The sequence below is a fragment of the Neoarius graeffei genome, chromosome 7 (genome assembly GCF_027579695.1).
Source record: "Neoarius graeffei isolate fNeoGra1 chromosome 7, fNeoGra1.pri, whole genome shotgun sequence".
Classification (NCBI taxonomy): Eukaryota; Metazoa; Chordata; class Actinopteri; order Siluriformes; family Ariidae; genus Neoarius; species Neoarius graeffei.
The window spans coordinates 49,287,964-49,305,621 of NC_083575.1; the positions used below are offsets into that span (position 1 = coordinate 49,287,964).

Here is a 17,658-nt window from a genome sequence, read left to right on the forward strand (position 1 = left end):
ATCAGCGCTCAGTTCAGAAGCCTGCATCTCTGATGGTATGGGGTTGCATTAGTGCGTGTGGTATGGGCAGCTTACACATCTGGAAAGACACCATCAATGCTGAAAGATATATCCAGGTTCTAGAGCAACATATGCTCCCATCCAGACGACGTCTCTTTCAGGGAAGACCTTGCATTTTCCAACATGACAATGCCAAACCACATACTGCATCAATTACAGCATCATGGCTGCATAGAAGAAGGGTCCGGGTACTGAACTGGCCAGCCTGCAGTCCAGATCTTTCACCCATAGAAAACATTTGGCGCATCATAAAACGGAAGATAAGACAAAAAAGACCTAAGACAGTTAAGCAACTAGAATCCTACATTAGACAAGAATGGGTTAACATTCCTATCCCTAAACTTGAGCAACTTGTCTCCTCGGTCCCCAGACATTTACAGACTGTTGTAAAGAGAAAAGGGGATGTCTCACAGTGGTAAACATGGCCTTGTCCCAACTTTTTTGAGATGTGTTGTTGTCATGAAATTTAAAATCACCTAATTTTTCTCTTTAAATGATACATTTCTCAGTTTAAACATTTGATATGTCGTCTATGTTCTATTTTGAATAAAATATGGAATTTTGAAACTTCCACATCATTGTATTCCGATTTATTTACAATTTGTACTTTGTCCCAGCTTTTTTGGAATCGGGGTTGTAACAGCAGACATTGTCGCAAAGCAGCTTTACAGAGAAATAAAGACTTTAAACATATGAACTAAATTTATCCCAAATAAATGTATTTATCCTTGAGCAAGCCTGAGGCGCTGGTGACAAGGAATAAAGAAACCTTGAGAGGAACTAGACTCAAAAGGGGACCCATCCTCATTTGGGTGATAACAGATAGCGTGATTATAAATAACTTGCTTCTATAACTGTGTCCTATAGAGTCACAAAGTACAATTGTGCAACCACTAAATTCATTATAGTTTTAACATGAAGTCTATTTTGTTGACATTATCGAATGTTTATTGATGGAGACTTGAGTGCAAAACTGTTCATGACAATTGCAGTCCTAAAGTTATCATGGCAATTATAGTCCTCAGCCATCATAGCAAAACTAAGTTTTGGGAGTGCCAAATGGGGAAGTCATGGCCTAATGGTTAGAAAATCAGCTTTGGGACCAAAAGATCATTGGCTTGGTTCCCTGGATCAGCAGAAATAGCTGAAAGGCCCTTGAGCAAAGCACCAAACCTGCAACTGCTGTTCATTGTATGTTGCTCTGGATAAGAGTGTCTGCAAAATGTAAGTGATTTTTACTTTTTAATACTTGGGTACATTTAAACATTTGTACATTCAGTTTAGCACATTATTTGGCTGGAAATTTTCACTTACATAACCTGCACCTAATTAACTGCAATACTACAATGCTCTCTACTGACATGCTCACCTGGCATGCTGAAAGCACATTTTCATATTTACCACAACATTGTTGAATTATTGAATCTGATTGGTCAGCAGGTATTGATTATTATGACGGCATGATACTGACAGTCTTTAGTATTGCTTGTACCACATCAATTTTTGGCAGCAATTACAATTTGTACAAATGGAATATGTCATGATTTTTGTCCTTTTACAGTTACATTAAACATTGGTGAACATCCATAAAACAAGTTTGCTCTTACCATTTCCATTTTAGCACCTATAAAATGCCTCTCTCTCTCTCTCTCTCTCTCTCTCTCTCTCTCTCTCTCTCTCTCTCTCTCTCTCTCTCATTTAATAAGGCAGAAAACACAACTTGTAATGTTACCTAGAAATCACAAAGCGCTCAGTCCTGAATTAACAGCTTTACTTTTGACTGTTACAAAGCCCTGACACCGGAGACTCCTTCCATTAATATTATTATTATGAGTTTATTTAGTAAAATAATGTGCACAATAGGGGCCGCATGGTGGTGTAGTGGTTAGCACTGTTGCCTCACAGCAAGAAGGTCCTGGGTTTGAGCCCAGCAGCTGAGGGCCTTTCTGTGTGGAGTTTGCATGTTCTCCCTGTGTCTGTGCAGGTTTCCTCTGGGTGCTCTGGTTTCCCCCACAGTCCAAAGACATGCAGGTTAGGCTAATTGGTGGCTCTAAATTGACCGTAGGTGTGAATGTGAGTGTGAATGGTTGTTTGTCTCTATGTGTCAGCCCTGCGATGACCTGGCGACTTGTCCAGGGTGTACCCCGCCTCTCGCCCATAGTCATCTGGGATAGGCTCCAGCTTGCCTGCAACCCTGCACAGGATAAGCAGTTACAGATAATAGATGGATGGATGTACACAATAGGGGCTGCATGGTGGTGTAGTGGTTAGCACTGTCGCCTCACAGCAAGAAGGTCCTGGGTTTGAGCCCAGCGGCTGACGAGGGCCTTTCTGTGTGGAGTTTGCATGCTCTCTGTGTCTGCGTGGGTTCCCCCCCACAGTCCAAAGACATGCAGGTTAGGCTAATTGGTGGCTTTAAATTGACTGTAGGTGTGAATGTGAATGAGAGTGTGAATGGTTGTTTGTCTCTATGTGTCAGCCCTGCGATGACTTGATGACTTGTCCAGGGTGTACCCCGCCTCTTGCCCATAGTCAACTGGGATAGGCTCCAGTGACCCTGCAGTGCACACGATAAGCGGCTACAGACAATGGATGGATGGATGGATGTACAAAATACAAGTATAGTACATGTTAAAATACATGGATAGCACAAAGTGTAAACACTTATTTCCATTGTGGTCCAAGTACATCAAGTGCCAAAAGAGGGGAGGAAAAAAAAGTGACCAGGAGGTATACAAAATAAAATATGGCATGAAAAGGATGAGAAAAATGACTGCAAATCTTTGTACAGTCTGCACTATTGTCAGAGCTGCTGCTGTACTAGGAGTCAACACCTTCTGACCAATTTTTGAGGAGACAGTTAGGAAGCAGGGCCTCAAGATTGCTACTGACCCAACCCATGTTTTAAATAATGAGTTTGAGCTGATGCCCTCTGGTAGGAGGAATAGGCTGCCAATATGCAAGCTAAACAGATGCAAATTTTCATTAGTACCTATGTCCATCAAATTAATTAATAAGAGATGACAGGAATAGTTGCAAGGTTTGAAGTAGGGTAATAGTGCAATAGGCTAATCTCTGTAGGAATGTGATGACATGTATGTTGGAGGTATATTTATTTATTATTTTTAGAGGGATGTGCAATATTTTAATAGGGATATTGGGCGGCACGGTGGTGTAAGTGGTTAGCACTGTTGCCTCACAGCAAGAAGGTTCTGGGTTTGAGCCCAGCAGCCGGCGAGGGCCTTTCTGTGTGGAGTTTGCATGTTCTCCCCGTGTCTGCGTGGGTTTCCTCCGGGTGCTCCGGTTTCCCCCAAAGAGATGCCGTTAGGTTAATATGGGATGGCCTTGGGCTGACGTGCCCTTGAGCGAGGCACCTAACTCCCAACTGCTCCCCGGGCGCTGTTAGCATGGCTGTCCACTGCTCTGGGTATGTGTGTGTGCTCATTGCTCATGTGTGTGTGCATGTGTGTATTCACTGCTTCAGATAGGTTAAATGCAGAGAGGAATTTCACAAGTGTGTGATGAATAAAGTTGTGCTTTCTTTTCTTTAATATTTTAATTGTTTGTGCAATATTTTTGATAAAGGGTTGTACAATATTTGTATTAGGGCAATAGTGTAATAATTCCTGATAGAGGGCTGTGCAGGGCGGCACGGCGGTGTAGTGGTTAGCGCTGTCGCCTCACAGCAAGAAGGTCCGGGTTCGAGCCCCATGGCCGATGAGGGCCTTTCTGTGTGGAGTTTGCATGTTCTCCCCGTATCCGCGTGGGTGCTCCGGTTTCCCCCACAGTCCAAAGACATGCAGGTTAGGTTAACTGGTGACTCTAAATTGACCGTAGGTGTGAATGTGAGTGTGAATGGTTGTCTGTGTCTATGTGTCAGCCCTGTGATGACCTGGCGACTTGTCCAGGGTGTACCCTGCCTTTCGCCCGTAGTCAGCTGGGATAGGCTCCAGCTTGCCTGTAGAACAGGATAAAGCAGCTAGAGATAATGAGATGAGATGAGGGCTGCGCAATATTAGGGCAATGGTGTAATAATTGTTGTGTATTTATTATAGGATGCGTTTTTGTGGAGTGTGTGTGTGTTGGGGGGCTGTACAAAGACTGCCATTAGGCAGTAGGTAGGACTGTATGTTCAGTGTAACTACTGATGTTTTTTGTTGGTGTTGTTTGATGTGTATGCTATGTGTGACGCCAGTGCTCTTGTATGCGCAAGACAAATTTCTCTGCAAAGAGACAATAAAGATCAACTTAACTTAATCAGACTGAAGAATTCAACAACGCTGTGTTCGGCAGTAAAATGCCACCATTTAGTGAACGAAACATTTCAGTTGAGTTTGTATAACTCTGGAATGTGGTAACACTTCCTCTTTTTCTGGAGCTGTCCCTCAAGTTAAGTAAGCAGCAGGACTGATTGTGTCCCTCAGTGAGTGATTATCGAAACTGTACCGAAACCCGTGCAGTGTAGTGAGAGTCATGCAGGAGTTGGGGCGTGAAGTGTGAGTGGTTCAGAAGGTTAACACCAGAGATTAGTAAAGCACTTTAGCGCACAGGACAGTTAGGAAGTGACTGCTGTGCTTTCAGGAGGAAGTGGGATGTAGGCGCTCGCATGGAGGAATCTGTGGAGCTTTAAATCTTTAATATGACGTCGCTCAAAGCAGCCCAGGACTTTATCTATACTGCCTTACATCCACGCGAGATATGACATAAAGTTCAGAGTTAAACAGCGTGATTATGATGTGATAGCCGGAGGTGAGAATGGCCACAGAGAGTCGGGTGGTAAAGTCATCGCGCCCAGGCGCCGGTGACGGACTGCAGAGTGAAGCCACAGCGGAAGCGAAGAGCAGGGAAGCGGAGCGCGCGCGGACTCCAGTGCCGCTCTCTCACCAGGTGGCTGGACACAAGCAGGGCATCCATAAAGGCGGTCAGTGAAGCCCTTCACCCCTTCCCTTCATGTTTAGTTATTCACCTTAAATCACATTATATACTGTGCTTTGTTCAGCGCAACTAATTATGAGAATGGATTAAAATCAGAATGAAATGAAAACCTACACCGAGGTCCTCTTTAACAGCTCTAACACATCCCCTCAGTTTCTGTTTAGAAGAGCCTCAGTGTTTACAAGTGTGTTAACAGCTGGTCTCACAATTCTCCTGAAACTTCCTTCACCTTTTTAAAACGGTGTTTTGTTTTGATTATGTGTGTCTGTAAAACAGAGGTAGCAGCGTTATCTAGTGCCATAGTTTAAAAGCACCTGAGAAGCACAGTGTGTGTGTGTGTGTGAGAGAGAGATTTGGTGTTGCATCACAAAAAAAAAGCCCTAAACATTTTAGATTGTCAAAAATGTCTCAATGCAATATCCAACCCAACCCCAAGATTTCTGTTTTTCAGGGTACACGTTTACATTTATCTAGAGTATAAGATCCTTCCTACACAGTTTATTTAACCTGTGAAAACATTTCAATCATCCATCCATCTCATTATCTCTAGTCGCTTTATCCTGTTCTACAGGGTCGCAGGCAAGCTGGAGCCTATCCCAGCTGACTATAGGCGAGAGGTGGGGTACACCCTGGACAAGTCGCCAGATCATCACAGGGCTGACACATAGACACAGACAACCATTCACACTCACATTCACACCTACAGTCAATTTAGAGGCGCCAATTAGAATAACCTGCGTGTCTTTGGACTGTGGGGGAAACCGGATCACCTGGAGGAAACCCACGCGGACACGGGGAGAACATGCAAACTCCGCACAGAAAGGCCCTCGCCAGCCACTGGGCTCAAACCCAGGAACTTCTTGCTGTGAGGCGACAGCGCTAACCACTACACCACCGTGCAACCACCATTTCAATCATTTATTATTATTATTATTATTATTATTATTAACTATTTATTAACTGAGCGCGAGGTCTTTATGGCAAAATATCAGCCTGAGGTCTTGACAGTAGGCTTGGTCTGTACTGTCAAGACCGAGGTCTGATATTTTCCCGTAAAGACTGAGCAAGCAAGGTTAATAAGGAGTTTATTATATGGCCTTTTTATTTTTAAGATTAAAATAGATGGTCATTATAATGAGGCATGATGCTGCTTTCAATCACATCATATTTGTAACGTAGTTGAGTCACTCATGCAGAATAAACAGCTAGCGGTTTCAAAACTGAATTTCTGTTATCGGTTTCTGAATGCTGTTCTCTGCTCTTTTATTGAATAACTTGGTGACTCTTTTCTGTTTTTGTGTTTCGGCCATTTTTGATTCCGTTTTGATTTCCAACTAATCTTTTGTCGTTTTGTTTTGCCACCTGATAATAAATCAATTTAATGTAATTTGTTGTAGTTTTACCTTATGTCCAGCTCTGTTTTCATGACTGTTAAGTATTTCCTGATGTTTCTTTGTGTGTGTGTGTGTGTGTGTGTGTGTAATTGCTTAGGTATCCTACAGCACTTTGATGGAACAGTACTCAAACAGCTGCAGCCTCCACCCAGAGGCCTATGTGAGCTGCACTTCTACACACAGGTATTACCCACCACTCAAAACTTGACAATGAAACAGCAGTCCCACAGTTCACTAAATCCATTGTATCACAGTCCTTACACACATACACTTATTTGTTTGCACAAATACTGTATAGGTTACTCTTTGTCAGCCTTTACCTGAATGTGTTTTTTTAGGTGTTTGCTGAAGATTGTAAAGATCTGCACCTACTGGCTTTACAACAACATGTACCCAAATACTATGGCACATGGTCAACTCCAGATAAACCAAATGGTGAGATAAGATATGCCTGTCTAGTATTTATCTATTTAAAACCTGAATTTAATGATATAATTTTAATGGTCACCAGCAAGATTAGTGTTAGTTGTACATTATATGGCCAAAGGTTTTTGGACACCTAACCATCACACCCATATGTAGTTCTTCCCCAGACTCTTGCCACAAAGTTGGACTCACACAATTGTATTGGAAGTATTTGTATGCTGTTGTATTGAAACTTCCTTTCACTGGAACTGCGGGACCCCGACCTGTTCCAGGATGACAGTGCCCCAGTGCACAAAGTGTCACAGTTTACCAAGTTTGGTGTGGAAGAACTCAAGTGGCCTGCACAGAGTCCTGACCTCAACCCCACTGAACACCTTTGTGATGAACTGAAATTCTAACTGTACTCCAGGCCTCCTCACTTAACGTCAGTGCTAATTCTCACTGATGCTAAAACTAGTGCTAAAACCCACTAATGCTCTTGTGGCTGAATGGGCACAAACCCCCTCAGATGCTTTCCAAAATTTAGTAGTAAGCCTTCCCAGGTATGATCAGGTCAACCTTTGGCCATATAGTGTGCAAGAAACAGCTCCAATTGGTAACACATTTTTACCTAAGTTTGCTTTGCTTTAGGTTATATACTGCAAATTAATGTTGATGTGTGAGTAATGACTGATTTAACGAGGTTATATTTCAATGAGGGGGCGGCACGGTGGTGTAGTGGTTAGCACTGTCGCCTCACAGCAAGAAGGTCCTGGGTTCGAGCCCCGTGGCCGGCGGGGGCCTTCCTGTGCGGAGTTTGCATGTTCTCCCCGTGTCCACGTGGGTTTCCTCTGGGTGCTCCGGTTTCCCCCACAGTCCAAAGACATGCACGTTAGGTTAACTGGTGACTCTAAATTGACCGTAGGTGTGAATGTGAGTGTGAATGGTTGTCTGTGTCTGTGTCAGCCCTGTGATGACCTGGCAACTTGTCCAGGGTGTACCCCGCCTTTCGCCCGTAGTCAGCTGGGATAGGCTCCAGCTTGCCTGCGACCCTATAGAAGGACCCCCCTCAGATGCTTTCCAAAATTTAGTAGTAAGCCTTCCCAGGTATGATCAGGTCAACCTTTGGCCATATAGTGTGCAAGAAACAGCTCCAATTGGTAACACATTTTTACCTAAGTTTGCTTTGCTTTAGGTTATATACTGCAAATTAATGTTGATCTGTGAGTAATGACTGATTTAATGAGGTTATATTTCAATGAGGGGGCGGCACGGTGGTGTAGTGGTTAGCGCTGTTGCTTCACAGCAAGAAGGTCCTGGGTTCGAGCCCCGTGGCCGGCGGGGGCCTTTCTGTGCGGAGTTTGCATGTTCTCCCCGTGTCCACGTGGGTTTCCTCTGGGTGCTCCGGTTTCCCCCACAGTCCAAAGACATGCACGTTAGGTTAACTGGTGACTCTAAATTGACCGTAGGTGTGAATGTGAGTGTGAATGGTTGTCTGTGTCTATGTGTCAGCCCTGTGATGATCTGGCGACTTGTCCAGGGTGTACCCCACCTCTCGCCTATAGTCAGCTGGGATAGGCTCCAGCTTGCCTGCGACCCTGTAGAACAGGATAAAGGGACTAGAGATAATGAGATGGATGGATGATTGAAATGTTTTCACAGGTTAAATAAACTGTGTAGGAAGGATCTTATACTCTAGATAAATGTAAACGTGTACCCTGAAAAACAGAAATCTTGGGGTTGGGTTGGATATTGCATTGAGACATTTTTGACAATCTAAAATGTTTAGGGCTTTTTTTTTTGTGATGCAACACCAAATCTCTCTCTCACACACACACACTGTGCTTCTCAGGTGCTTTTAAACTATGGCACTAGATAACGCTGCTACCTCTGTTTTACAGACACACATAATCAAAACAAAACACCGTTTTAAAAAGGTGAAGGAAGTGTCAGCCCTGTGATGACCTGGCGACTTGTCCAGGGTGTACCTCGCCTTTTGCCCGTAGTCAGCTGGGATAGGCTCCAGCTTGCCTGCGACCTTGTAGAACAGGATAAAGCGGCTAGAGATAATGAGATGAGATGAGATATTTCAATGAATAATGATTTCATTGGTTAATGATTTATCCTGCTGTCTCTTCTCAGTGAATGTGCTATGTTTGCATAGTTGACATCATATCTAACAGGAACAGGATGGAGTGGTAGTAGCCCTGTTTTATCTGTGATTGGAATATAAGCTGAGAGGGACATCGTGGTTAAAGTATATTCCTTGTAATAAGTCAATGTACAAGTCAACATTTAAAGATTAAATGTTTTGTGTGTGTGTATGTGAGAGAGAGAGAGAGAGAGAGAGAGAGGGAGAGATATGTAATTATAAGTTTGGTGTACTCAGTCTTGGGCTCTTGTGCATATATGTTAATGGATAACTTTTGGCCAACTTTGAACTTTAAACCATCCCAGTAAGAGCACACAATAAAGCACTTTGTCACGGAGACTCTAATCAGTTGATTCTGTTGAGGATTGGCTTGCCAGTGACTATTAACTTCTTGACTAAAAATAATTGCCTTGTTATAAAGTCTTATCAGAGTCTCACAGCAGAGAAGCTGCAGCCCAGCCCTCTGAAACTGCACTGATGTAACAGATAAAAGACTATCACAAGTTTTCTGCACACGTTGAACAAGAAATAGTAATTAATGTGCATAGTAATAACTCTGTGTCAAAGTTGTGCAAATGCCAGCCTGTTGTGTTGCTGAGTCACTTTTTCATGACACTTTGTTCTTTGTTCTGTCACGAAGCACACAACGAATCACAACAAATCCAAATATGTTGACACACTAAATACCTGAAAATGTTCTCTGCCACGATGCATTTTCTTTTTTAGAGCTGTATCTGAAGTTGGAGGATGTCGCTGGGAGGTTTTCATGTCCATGCATCATGGATGTAAAAATTGGGAGAAAGAGCTATGATCCGTTTGCCTCACAAGAGAAACGAGAAAAGCAGATTAGAAAGTATCCTCTCATGGAAGAGATTGGGTTCTTGATTCTAGGAATGAGGGTGAGGCTATGTGTATTTTCCATATATAATCTTCATGGACTTGTACATTATTTGCATTATTTTCTAACCAATATTTGATAATCTATTTTTTGTTCCTTACATACCTTTTTTGTCTTCTGGCCACTCGTGAACTTGCCAAATGGTCATTAGTTTTGTTCTCAGATTTGGGTTGCAGCTATAAAAATGTTGGCAAACATAATGTTTCATAAAAAAACTCAAATGATTAAAACATCACTTTTAAATATTTTGGCATGGCAATAGTATCTCACTGGGCTGCGACAGCCCGCGACTAGTTGGAGACACAACAATTGCGATAAAATATGCAAATTAGCAACAATTTTCACTTGGAATCACACTGAATTGATATTCGCATATTTTACCACAATTGCTGTGTCTCCAACTAGTCACAGGCTGTCGCAGCCCGGCTTTCCCTCGGCAGGCAGGGAAGTAGAGGAAGCCTCACGGAAACTGACTTGAGAAGGGTTCGCGACGGCTTTGCGACACCAGCGATGCATTTGTGGCTATTTTGAGAGAAATTTTGTCGCACAAATTTTTTGAACATGTTCAAAATTTCAGCGACGAAGGAGCAACACTTTGCGACTCATGCAAGGAAATTGAGAAGCCCCGTGAATGTTTCAAGACACTTTTGAAACTCTCTCGTGAATGACGTTCGCAATTTGTCGCAAGCTGTCACAGCCCAGTGAGATACTAGCTTAAGAGCTGCCCTGAAATGGACTGAATTCCCCTCAAGCATGTATTCCTACCTTGGATAAACATTGTCTGTTCTGATGAACCTTGATTTCTGCTTGAAGTAGTAAAAGTTCAGAACAATTTTCAAAGTTTCCAGTAAATCAGGATATTTTGACAAAAATTCCTTCATCAGTTGTGCAAGTAAAATGCTTCTGGTGTTGTAGAAAGTAAAACCAGTTGATGATTGAAAAATAGTTAATGATGTGTTAGCTTTTATCAAACAGGACACCCATTCCATTTCATTTTCATTATGTTTTCCCAGTTCATTGCTCCCATAATTACTAACAATGCAAACAGAGATGCCATTAATGGATCTCCATCTCCGTTTCCGGTTGAGAGTACGTCATGCATGTTTTGGCTGCCGCTTCTCACCAGAGCTTTTCATTTTTCTTTTTTTCCCTTTTGTTTTTCTTTTTTGTGTTTGTGTAGTTTGATGTTTGTTTTTTGTTTGAGTGTTTTGTCCACCGGTTGTGGCGTAGCTCCGGACCCAATTTTGGCATCCGTTTCCTCCAGGCCTTGGTGCACCGTGGGTGATGCCTGTGCTCCTTGCTATGGACTGCAATGAGCTCGTTGCTCTTTTTAACATCAGGGTTGTCTAGCACTCTGTGCGGCAGTGCTTTTGTGCTTGGCGCGGTGTTCTGAGCGATGTTGCCCGGTGGTGTCGCGTTGGCTGTGCAGGTGGTTTGGGACATGCCGGCACTCTGTGTGGCGGCACTTCTGTGCTCGCTTTGTGGATCCATGGCACAGTGTTCCGAGCGATGTTGCCTGGCAGCTGTACAGGTGGTGTGGGATTTATCTTCGTGCGCCTGGTGGGACTGGGGTAGCTACGCCATTGGAGTTACGTCCTGACCCTCTCTTGGTGGATGCTTTCTTTTTTTTTTTTTCTGTAATTGTAAAGTGACCTTGGGTGTGAGAAAGGCCCTATGTAAATTGAACTTATTATTATTATTATTATTATTATTATTATTATTATTATTATTATTATTATTATTATTATTATTATGTCAATTGAAGTGTCTCTTTCAGTCTTCATGTCTCCTTTTCTCATTTTCAGGTTTACCATGTAGCTTTAGAAAGCTATATTAGTCATGAAAAGTTCTATGGACGCAGCCTGACAAAAGAAACGCTTAAAACTGGTATGAATGAGACTTGAATATTCCTTCACTTGGCTGCAAAGAAAAAAGTACAAGTTGCACACATTGATTCCACTTACAGTTGATGGAAACATTTATACAACTTTCATATTATTTCTGTGCAGATATTAAGTACAGTGTTCTGCACTTACTTTTCTTTGCAGGATTCAAGAGATTTTTCCATAACGGAGAGGAGCTAAGGAAAGATGCCATTTCTTTAAGCATCCATAAAATCCGCAACATCCTGCACTGGTTTGAGGGCCAGAAGCAGCTCCACTTCTATGCCAGCTCTCTGTTGTTTGTGTATGAGGGCTCTCTTCACAGAGCCAATGCAAAGAACAGAAGTGAAGCTCTGACAGGACAGAAACATAGACAGGCTGAGCCAGAGAACAGAAGTAATGCTCACCTTACTAGCTCAAAGATGAACAGCTCCTGTGGGCAGTTAAACAGTAGCAGCATTCTCGAACCCATTCACGATATGAGGAATGTGAATGGGTTGGAGTCTCACACTCTATATCACCTGGCTGACATGGAGGCAAAAACAAACACTGTGGTTGAAGGCAAGAGTTCAGATGGAGGGAAGGAGGAAAATGTGGAGGTCAGGATGATTGATTTTACCCATGTGTTTCCCAGTAACAGCTCAGATGATGGCTACATGTACGGACTAAGGAGCCTCCTCTTTGTTCTGGAGCAGCTCCTCCAAGACTGACTATAGGTCCTCCAAGATTATACTAAGTTATATGACTTGGATAGCTCAAAACATCCATAGACTTTTTTTTCCCCTATGCTGGTTCAAGTTCATCTTGTAAGGATGTTGAAATGGTGAAGTGGAGTTACTCATCTACTATATAATTAATAGTTATTCCACGAAATCGAGTCATACATGAGCTGATAGCTGACGAGGTGCATAGTGACGAGTTGGCTATAAGCCATGTATGACGAGATTGAGTGGAATAACTGTTTTATTCTATCCATATTCACTGGATTTTGGGAAACAGAGCATTTTTATTTTTATTCTTTGCAAATTCGATAAATAAAAACTTGATACAAAATGGTCAACAAAATAATTTCCGCTTAGAATGTAAACAAACCAGCGAAATGTCAGTAGCAATTTGTGAAAAATGCTATAATAATAATTCTTGAAAACTAAAAAATATATATGTTCTTACCATCAAATACTTTCATTCCAAATATCCTATCTATCTATTGGTTCTGTTTCTGTTTCCGGTTGAGAGTATGTCGTGTGTGTTTTGGATGCCACTTCTCACCAGAGCGTTTCATTTTTCTTTTTTTCCTTTTTTTTGGTGCGTTTGTGTAGTTTGTTGTTTGTTTTTTGTTTGAGTGATTTGTCCGCCGGTTGTGGTGTAGCTCCAGATCCAGTTTTGGTGTCTATTTCCTCCAGGCCTTGGTGCACCGTGGGTGATACCTGTGCTCCTTGCTATGGACTGCAATGAGCTCATTGCTGTTTTTAACATCAGGGTTGTCCAGCGCTCTGTGCAGCGGTGCTTTTGTGCTTGGCGTGGTGTTCTGAGCGATGTTGCCCGGTGGCGTCGTTTGGCTGTGCAGGTGGTTTGTGACGTACCAGTGCTCTGGGTGGCAGTGCTTCTGTGCTCGCTTTGTGGATCCATAGTGCGGTGTTCCAAGCGATGTTGCCCAGCGGCGTCGTGGCAGCTGGGCAGGTGGTGTGGTATTTATCTTCATGCGCCTGGTGGGACTGTGGTAGCTATGCCATTGGAGTTCCATCCTTACCCTCTCTTGATGGACTGTCTTTTTTTCCTTAATTGTGAAGCGACCTTGGGTGTGAGAAAGGCGCTATATGAATTGAAATTATTATTATTATTATTATTATTATTATTATTATTATTACATATTTTGTTGCTTTTTTGTTTTTTTTGGGTTTTGTTTTCGAATAGAGTTTTTATTTCGTCCTCGGTTGGTTCAGCAACACACTCTGGCATTTTGTTTTTCTCTATTCATGGTATACTGTATGAGCTGATAGCCTTGTAGTAGAGTAGCCAATTGTTCATATCCAGTGAATGTGGATAGAATAATGATTGATTATATACATTAGATAAATTGTGTATCTGCTTATAATTAGACCCTGCTATTGCTTGTGCTAGAATACAGGAGGGATGATGTTCAGTGTAGATGTTTTTACTCTAAATCACCAAACGTACTGCCCCCCCAAAACAAACAAACAAACAAACAAACAAACAAACAAACAAACAAACAAACAAACAAACAAACAAACAAACAAACCAAACCCCAAACAGCTGTATGTGACACTGAATGTAATTTAAATGCATTTTGAAAAATAACTGGAAGATGAAAAGCAAACTTCTTTAGAGCACAGATCTGATGTGAATATTAGAGAACTTTAAAATAGGAACAAATTATATTCTTCATAACCATTCAAATTTTGCTGTTGCTTATTCTTTATATCTCACTGCAAAAGTTTCAATTATGACCTCAATCAATGCATGTCTATATTAGGAGTGAGGTGTGTATTTTTAATATTACTTAGATGATGATTCTTTTGCCTCATTTAACACATTTTAATAGTATTTTACTTAATATGTGATCTGACTTTATCTCTTAATTCTCTCCACATTCATTATTTGTGTTGATGTAATTCTTGGTGGAATCACTCGGTGGCACCAGACTCCCTTGCTTGACTATTTACTGGGCTACACGAAGTGAAAACCTTGGCAAAACTCAAGAAATAAAATCCAAGCTTCTCCAATGGCATGAAAACGTGTTATATTAAAATTTAGAACCTCAATTATTCACAAATGGGGAAAGAGCCATAATTTCAAAATATTATAATGATATTTAATGTTATAAAATAATATTTTCAGTGGAGAAACTTGTGTGTGTTACACTCTTAAGGTTTTAACATGTTATCGTTATTTAGGCCCTGAGTGACAGCTCACTGCCATTGTTATGACAGCACATGCAGCGTTAGAACCTTATGATGGAAGTGTTTGTGGGTGGAAGTGTTAGCTCATGACAGAAAGTGTATAAAAGTGATAATGTGGAGGAGATAAAGAGTTGATGGAGAGGATCATGGGAAAACTTAACATTTATAATGCTTGAATTTGAAATGTGCTTTCTTTAAATTGCTGGCAAAATTCCACTGCTGAACAAAGAAATGAAATGTGAAGAGTGAATAATATAAATTAATAGGCTTATATGACTTGGAGGATTTATCAGGAGGAAAAAAATGTGAACAAGGGTTTTATTTTAAATAGACTATCTTATATAAAAGATCACAGTGAAAACGGCTCTGCTATAGATTCCTTTATCTATTCATTTGAAAATAGAGAACAACTAGGAAGTGATGAGGTCATATAATGTTTATATAAAATATGCATTTTATCTCACAATGATATGCAAATGATATAAATGCATATACACCTTTCTTAACACCAAATATCAATTACCAATATGTACATACACTCACCATATACTTTAATAGGAAAGCATGTATACACCTGCTGCATTTGGCTGCAGCACAATGTATACATCTGCTGTATACACAATGTATACACCGGCTGTATACACCTGCTGCATGTGGCTGCAGCACAATGCATAAAATCACACAGGTACAGATCAAGAGCTCCAGTTCATGTTCACCACAGTCTTGAAAGTTTACAGTGAATGGTGTGAAAAGCAAAAAATGTCCTGTTAGTGGAGGGTCTGCAGGCCGAGACACTGTGTTGATGAGAGAGGTCATGGGAGAATGACCAAACTGGTCTGAGCTGACAGGAAGTCTCCACTCAAATATGCACTGTTTATAGCCATGGTGTGCAGAAAAAAAAAATCTCAGAAAGCACAACTCATCAAACCCTGAAATGGATGAGTTATAACTGTAGAAGACTACATCAGGGTCCAGTCCTGGCAGCCAAGAACAAGACTCTGAAGGTATCATGGGCACAGGTTCACCTAAACTACAGAAACTATTTTATGTTAAATTCTCAGAGTACCAGCAGTTTCTGAAATATGCAAATCACCCCATCTGGCACCAATAACCATGCCACAGTTAAAAATAACACTTTTCCCCCATTCTGTGTTTGATGTGAACATTAATCTGTATCTGCACTGTGATGCTGCCACATAATTGGCTGATTGCAGCCAATAACTGCAGAAATGAACAGGTGCATAGGTGTTCCTATTAAAGTGGACAGTGTGTATATGTAAACATATTAAAAGTTAATACAGGTGGCTCCAGGATCTCTGGTTCAATCCTGAACTCTGGTGACTGCTGGGTTTCACCCATGTCTGCGAGGATTTCATCTGGGTTTTCTCCCACTGTCCAATGCTTCTAGGTGGATTGACTATAGCTATAATAAACTCCCTCTAGGCATAAATGATTGTGCGTATATGTGTGTGTATGTGCATGATACCCAGCAATGGACTGGCTAAGGATCCGCTGTGACACTGACTAGGATAAAGTAGTTATGGAAATGGATGTATGAGCGTTATTACTGAATCCAGTTTTGTGAATGTTGATATAATAAATATGTAGTGGCCTGGAAAATCCCTTCACTGAGGGGAAAAAAAGCAAGTGAAAAATCTTAAATATAGTCAACTTTATCTAGTATTTTAAAGTTTGCAATAAAGCAAATATATAATTATTCAACTTATTTTTAGACATTTTAAAAACTATTTTTAACTGAAAATAATCTTGTTCCGTTGGCATATAATCTTTCTTATTTCATTTATTTACGGAAAAAAGCTAAATTATCTGCCAACAGAATAGAATATTTAAAGCTTGAAATGAATAAAAGCATCTAGAAATAGGATATTGAAATTAATAAGTTTATATTTGATTTATAATAAGCTTATAACATGAAATATTAGGTACATTTGCCATTATATCCCTCATTAAAAAATATATAATCCTGTGTAGGGATTTGCCAAGGATGGCTCATGTGACATAAAATAGTTCCACTATTGATTAAGCAATGTATCTTGTGATGTCAAAAAAAAAAAAAAATGGATATGGTGTGAGTCAGTCATGTTATATCCTGGATATACCATGAACTGACGTGACAATTTCAAGTTATACGGCCAACTCGAGTCACAGCTGTGGCTCCATGAGCATTTCTGTATGTGTAGATCTACATATCATGATTATTCCTAGTGAGGAAGACGATAACATGCTACATTGCACATGTGCAAGTTGAAGGTTGCGCCGACATCAGCAACAAACATGGCTGCCTACAGTCTTTTTTTTTTTTCAGATTTATTACTAATTTTTTGTACAACCCCGATTCCAAAAAAGTTGGGACAAAGTACAAATTGTAAATAAAAATGGAATGCAATAATTTACAAATCTCAAAAACTGATATTGTATTCACAATAGAACATAGACAACATATCAAATGTCGAAAGTGAGACATTTTGAAATTTCATGCCAAATATTGGCTCATTTGAAATTTCATGACAGCAACACATCTCAAAAAAGTCGGGACAGGGGCAATAAGAGGCTGGAAAAGTTAAAGGTATGGAACAGCTGGAGGACCAAATTGCAACTCATTAGGTCAATTGGCAATAGGTCATTAACATGACTGGGTATAAAAAGAGCCTCTTGGAGTGGCAGCGGCTCTCAGAAGTAAAGATGGGAAGAGGATCACCAATCCCTCTAATTCTGTGCCGACAAATAGTGGAGCAATATCAGAAAGGAGTTCGACAGTGTAACATTGCAAAGAGTTTGAACATATCATCATATACAGTGCATAATATCATCAAAAGATTCAGAGAATCTGGAAGAATCTCTGTGCGTAAGGGTCAAGGCCGGAAAACCATACTGGGTGCCCGTGATCTTCGGGCCCTTAGATGGCACTGCATCACATACAGGCATGCTTCTGTATTGGAAATCAAAAAATGGGCTCAGGAATATTTCCAGAGAACATTATCTGTGAACA

General features: G+C 41.0%; 1 protein-coding gene across 1 annotated transcript; it reads left to right on the plus strand.

Annotated features, from left to right (window-relative positions):
* The first annotated feature begins 4,525 nt into the window (after window positions 1-4,525).
* ipmka (inositol polyphosphate multikinase a) lies at window positions 4,526-14,191 on the plus strand. Its single transcript, XM_060924718.1, has 6 exons — window positions 4,526-4,981; window positions 6,487-6,572; window positions 6,728-6,824; window positions 9,673-9,845; window positions 11,650-11,731; window positions 11,893-14,191. The coding sequence occupies exons 1-6, from the start codon at window positions 4,816-4,818 to the stop codon at window positions 12,435-12,437; spliced, it is 1,149 nt and encodes a 382-aa protein (XP_060780701.1). The 5' UTR covers window positions 4,526-4,815; the 3' UTR covers window positions 12,438-14,191.
* The last annotated feature ends 3,467 nt before the right edge of the window (window positions 14,192-17,658 follow it).

What these genes read in the sequence shown, in the direction of transcription:
- ipmka (XM_060924718.1), top strand. Translation starts at nt 4,816, where the DNA reads ATGGCCACAGAGAGTCGGGTGGTAAAGTCATCGCGCCCAGGCGCCGGT. An exon ending in GCAGGGCATCCATAAAGGCG is followed by an intron (nt 4,982 to 6,486) that starts GTCAGTGAAGCC and finishes GTAATTGCTTAG; the next exon opens with GTATCCTACAGCACTTTGAT. An exon ending in AAAAGAAACGCTTAAAACTG is followed by an intron (nt 11,732 to 11,892) that starts GTATGAATGAGA and finishes TTTTCTTTGCAG; the next exon opens with GATTCAAGAGATTTTTCCAT.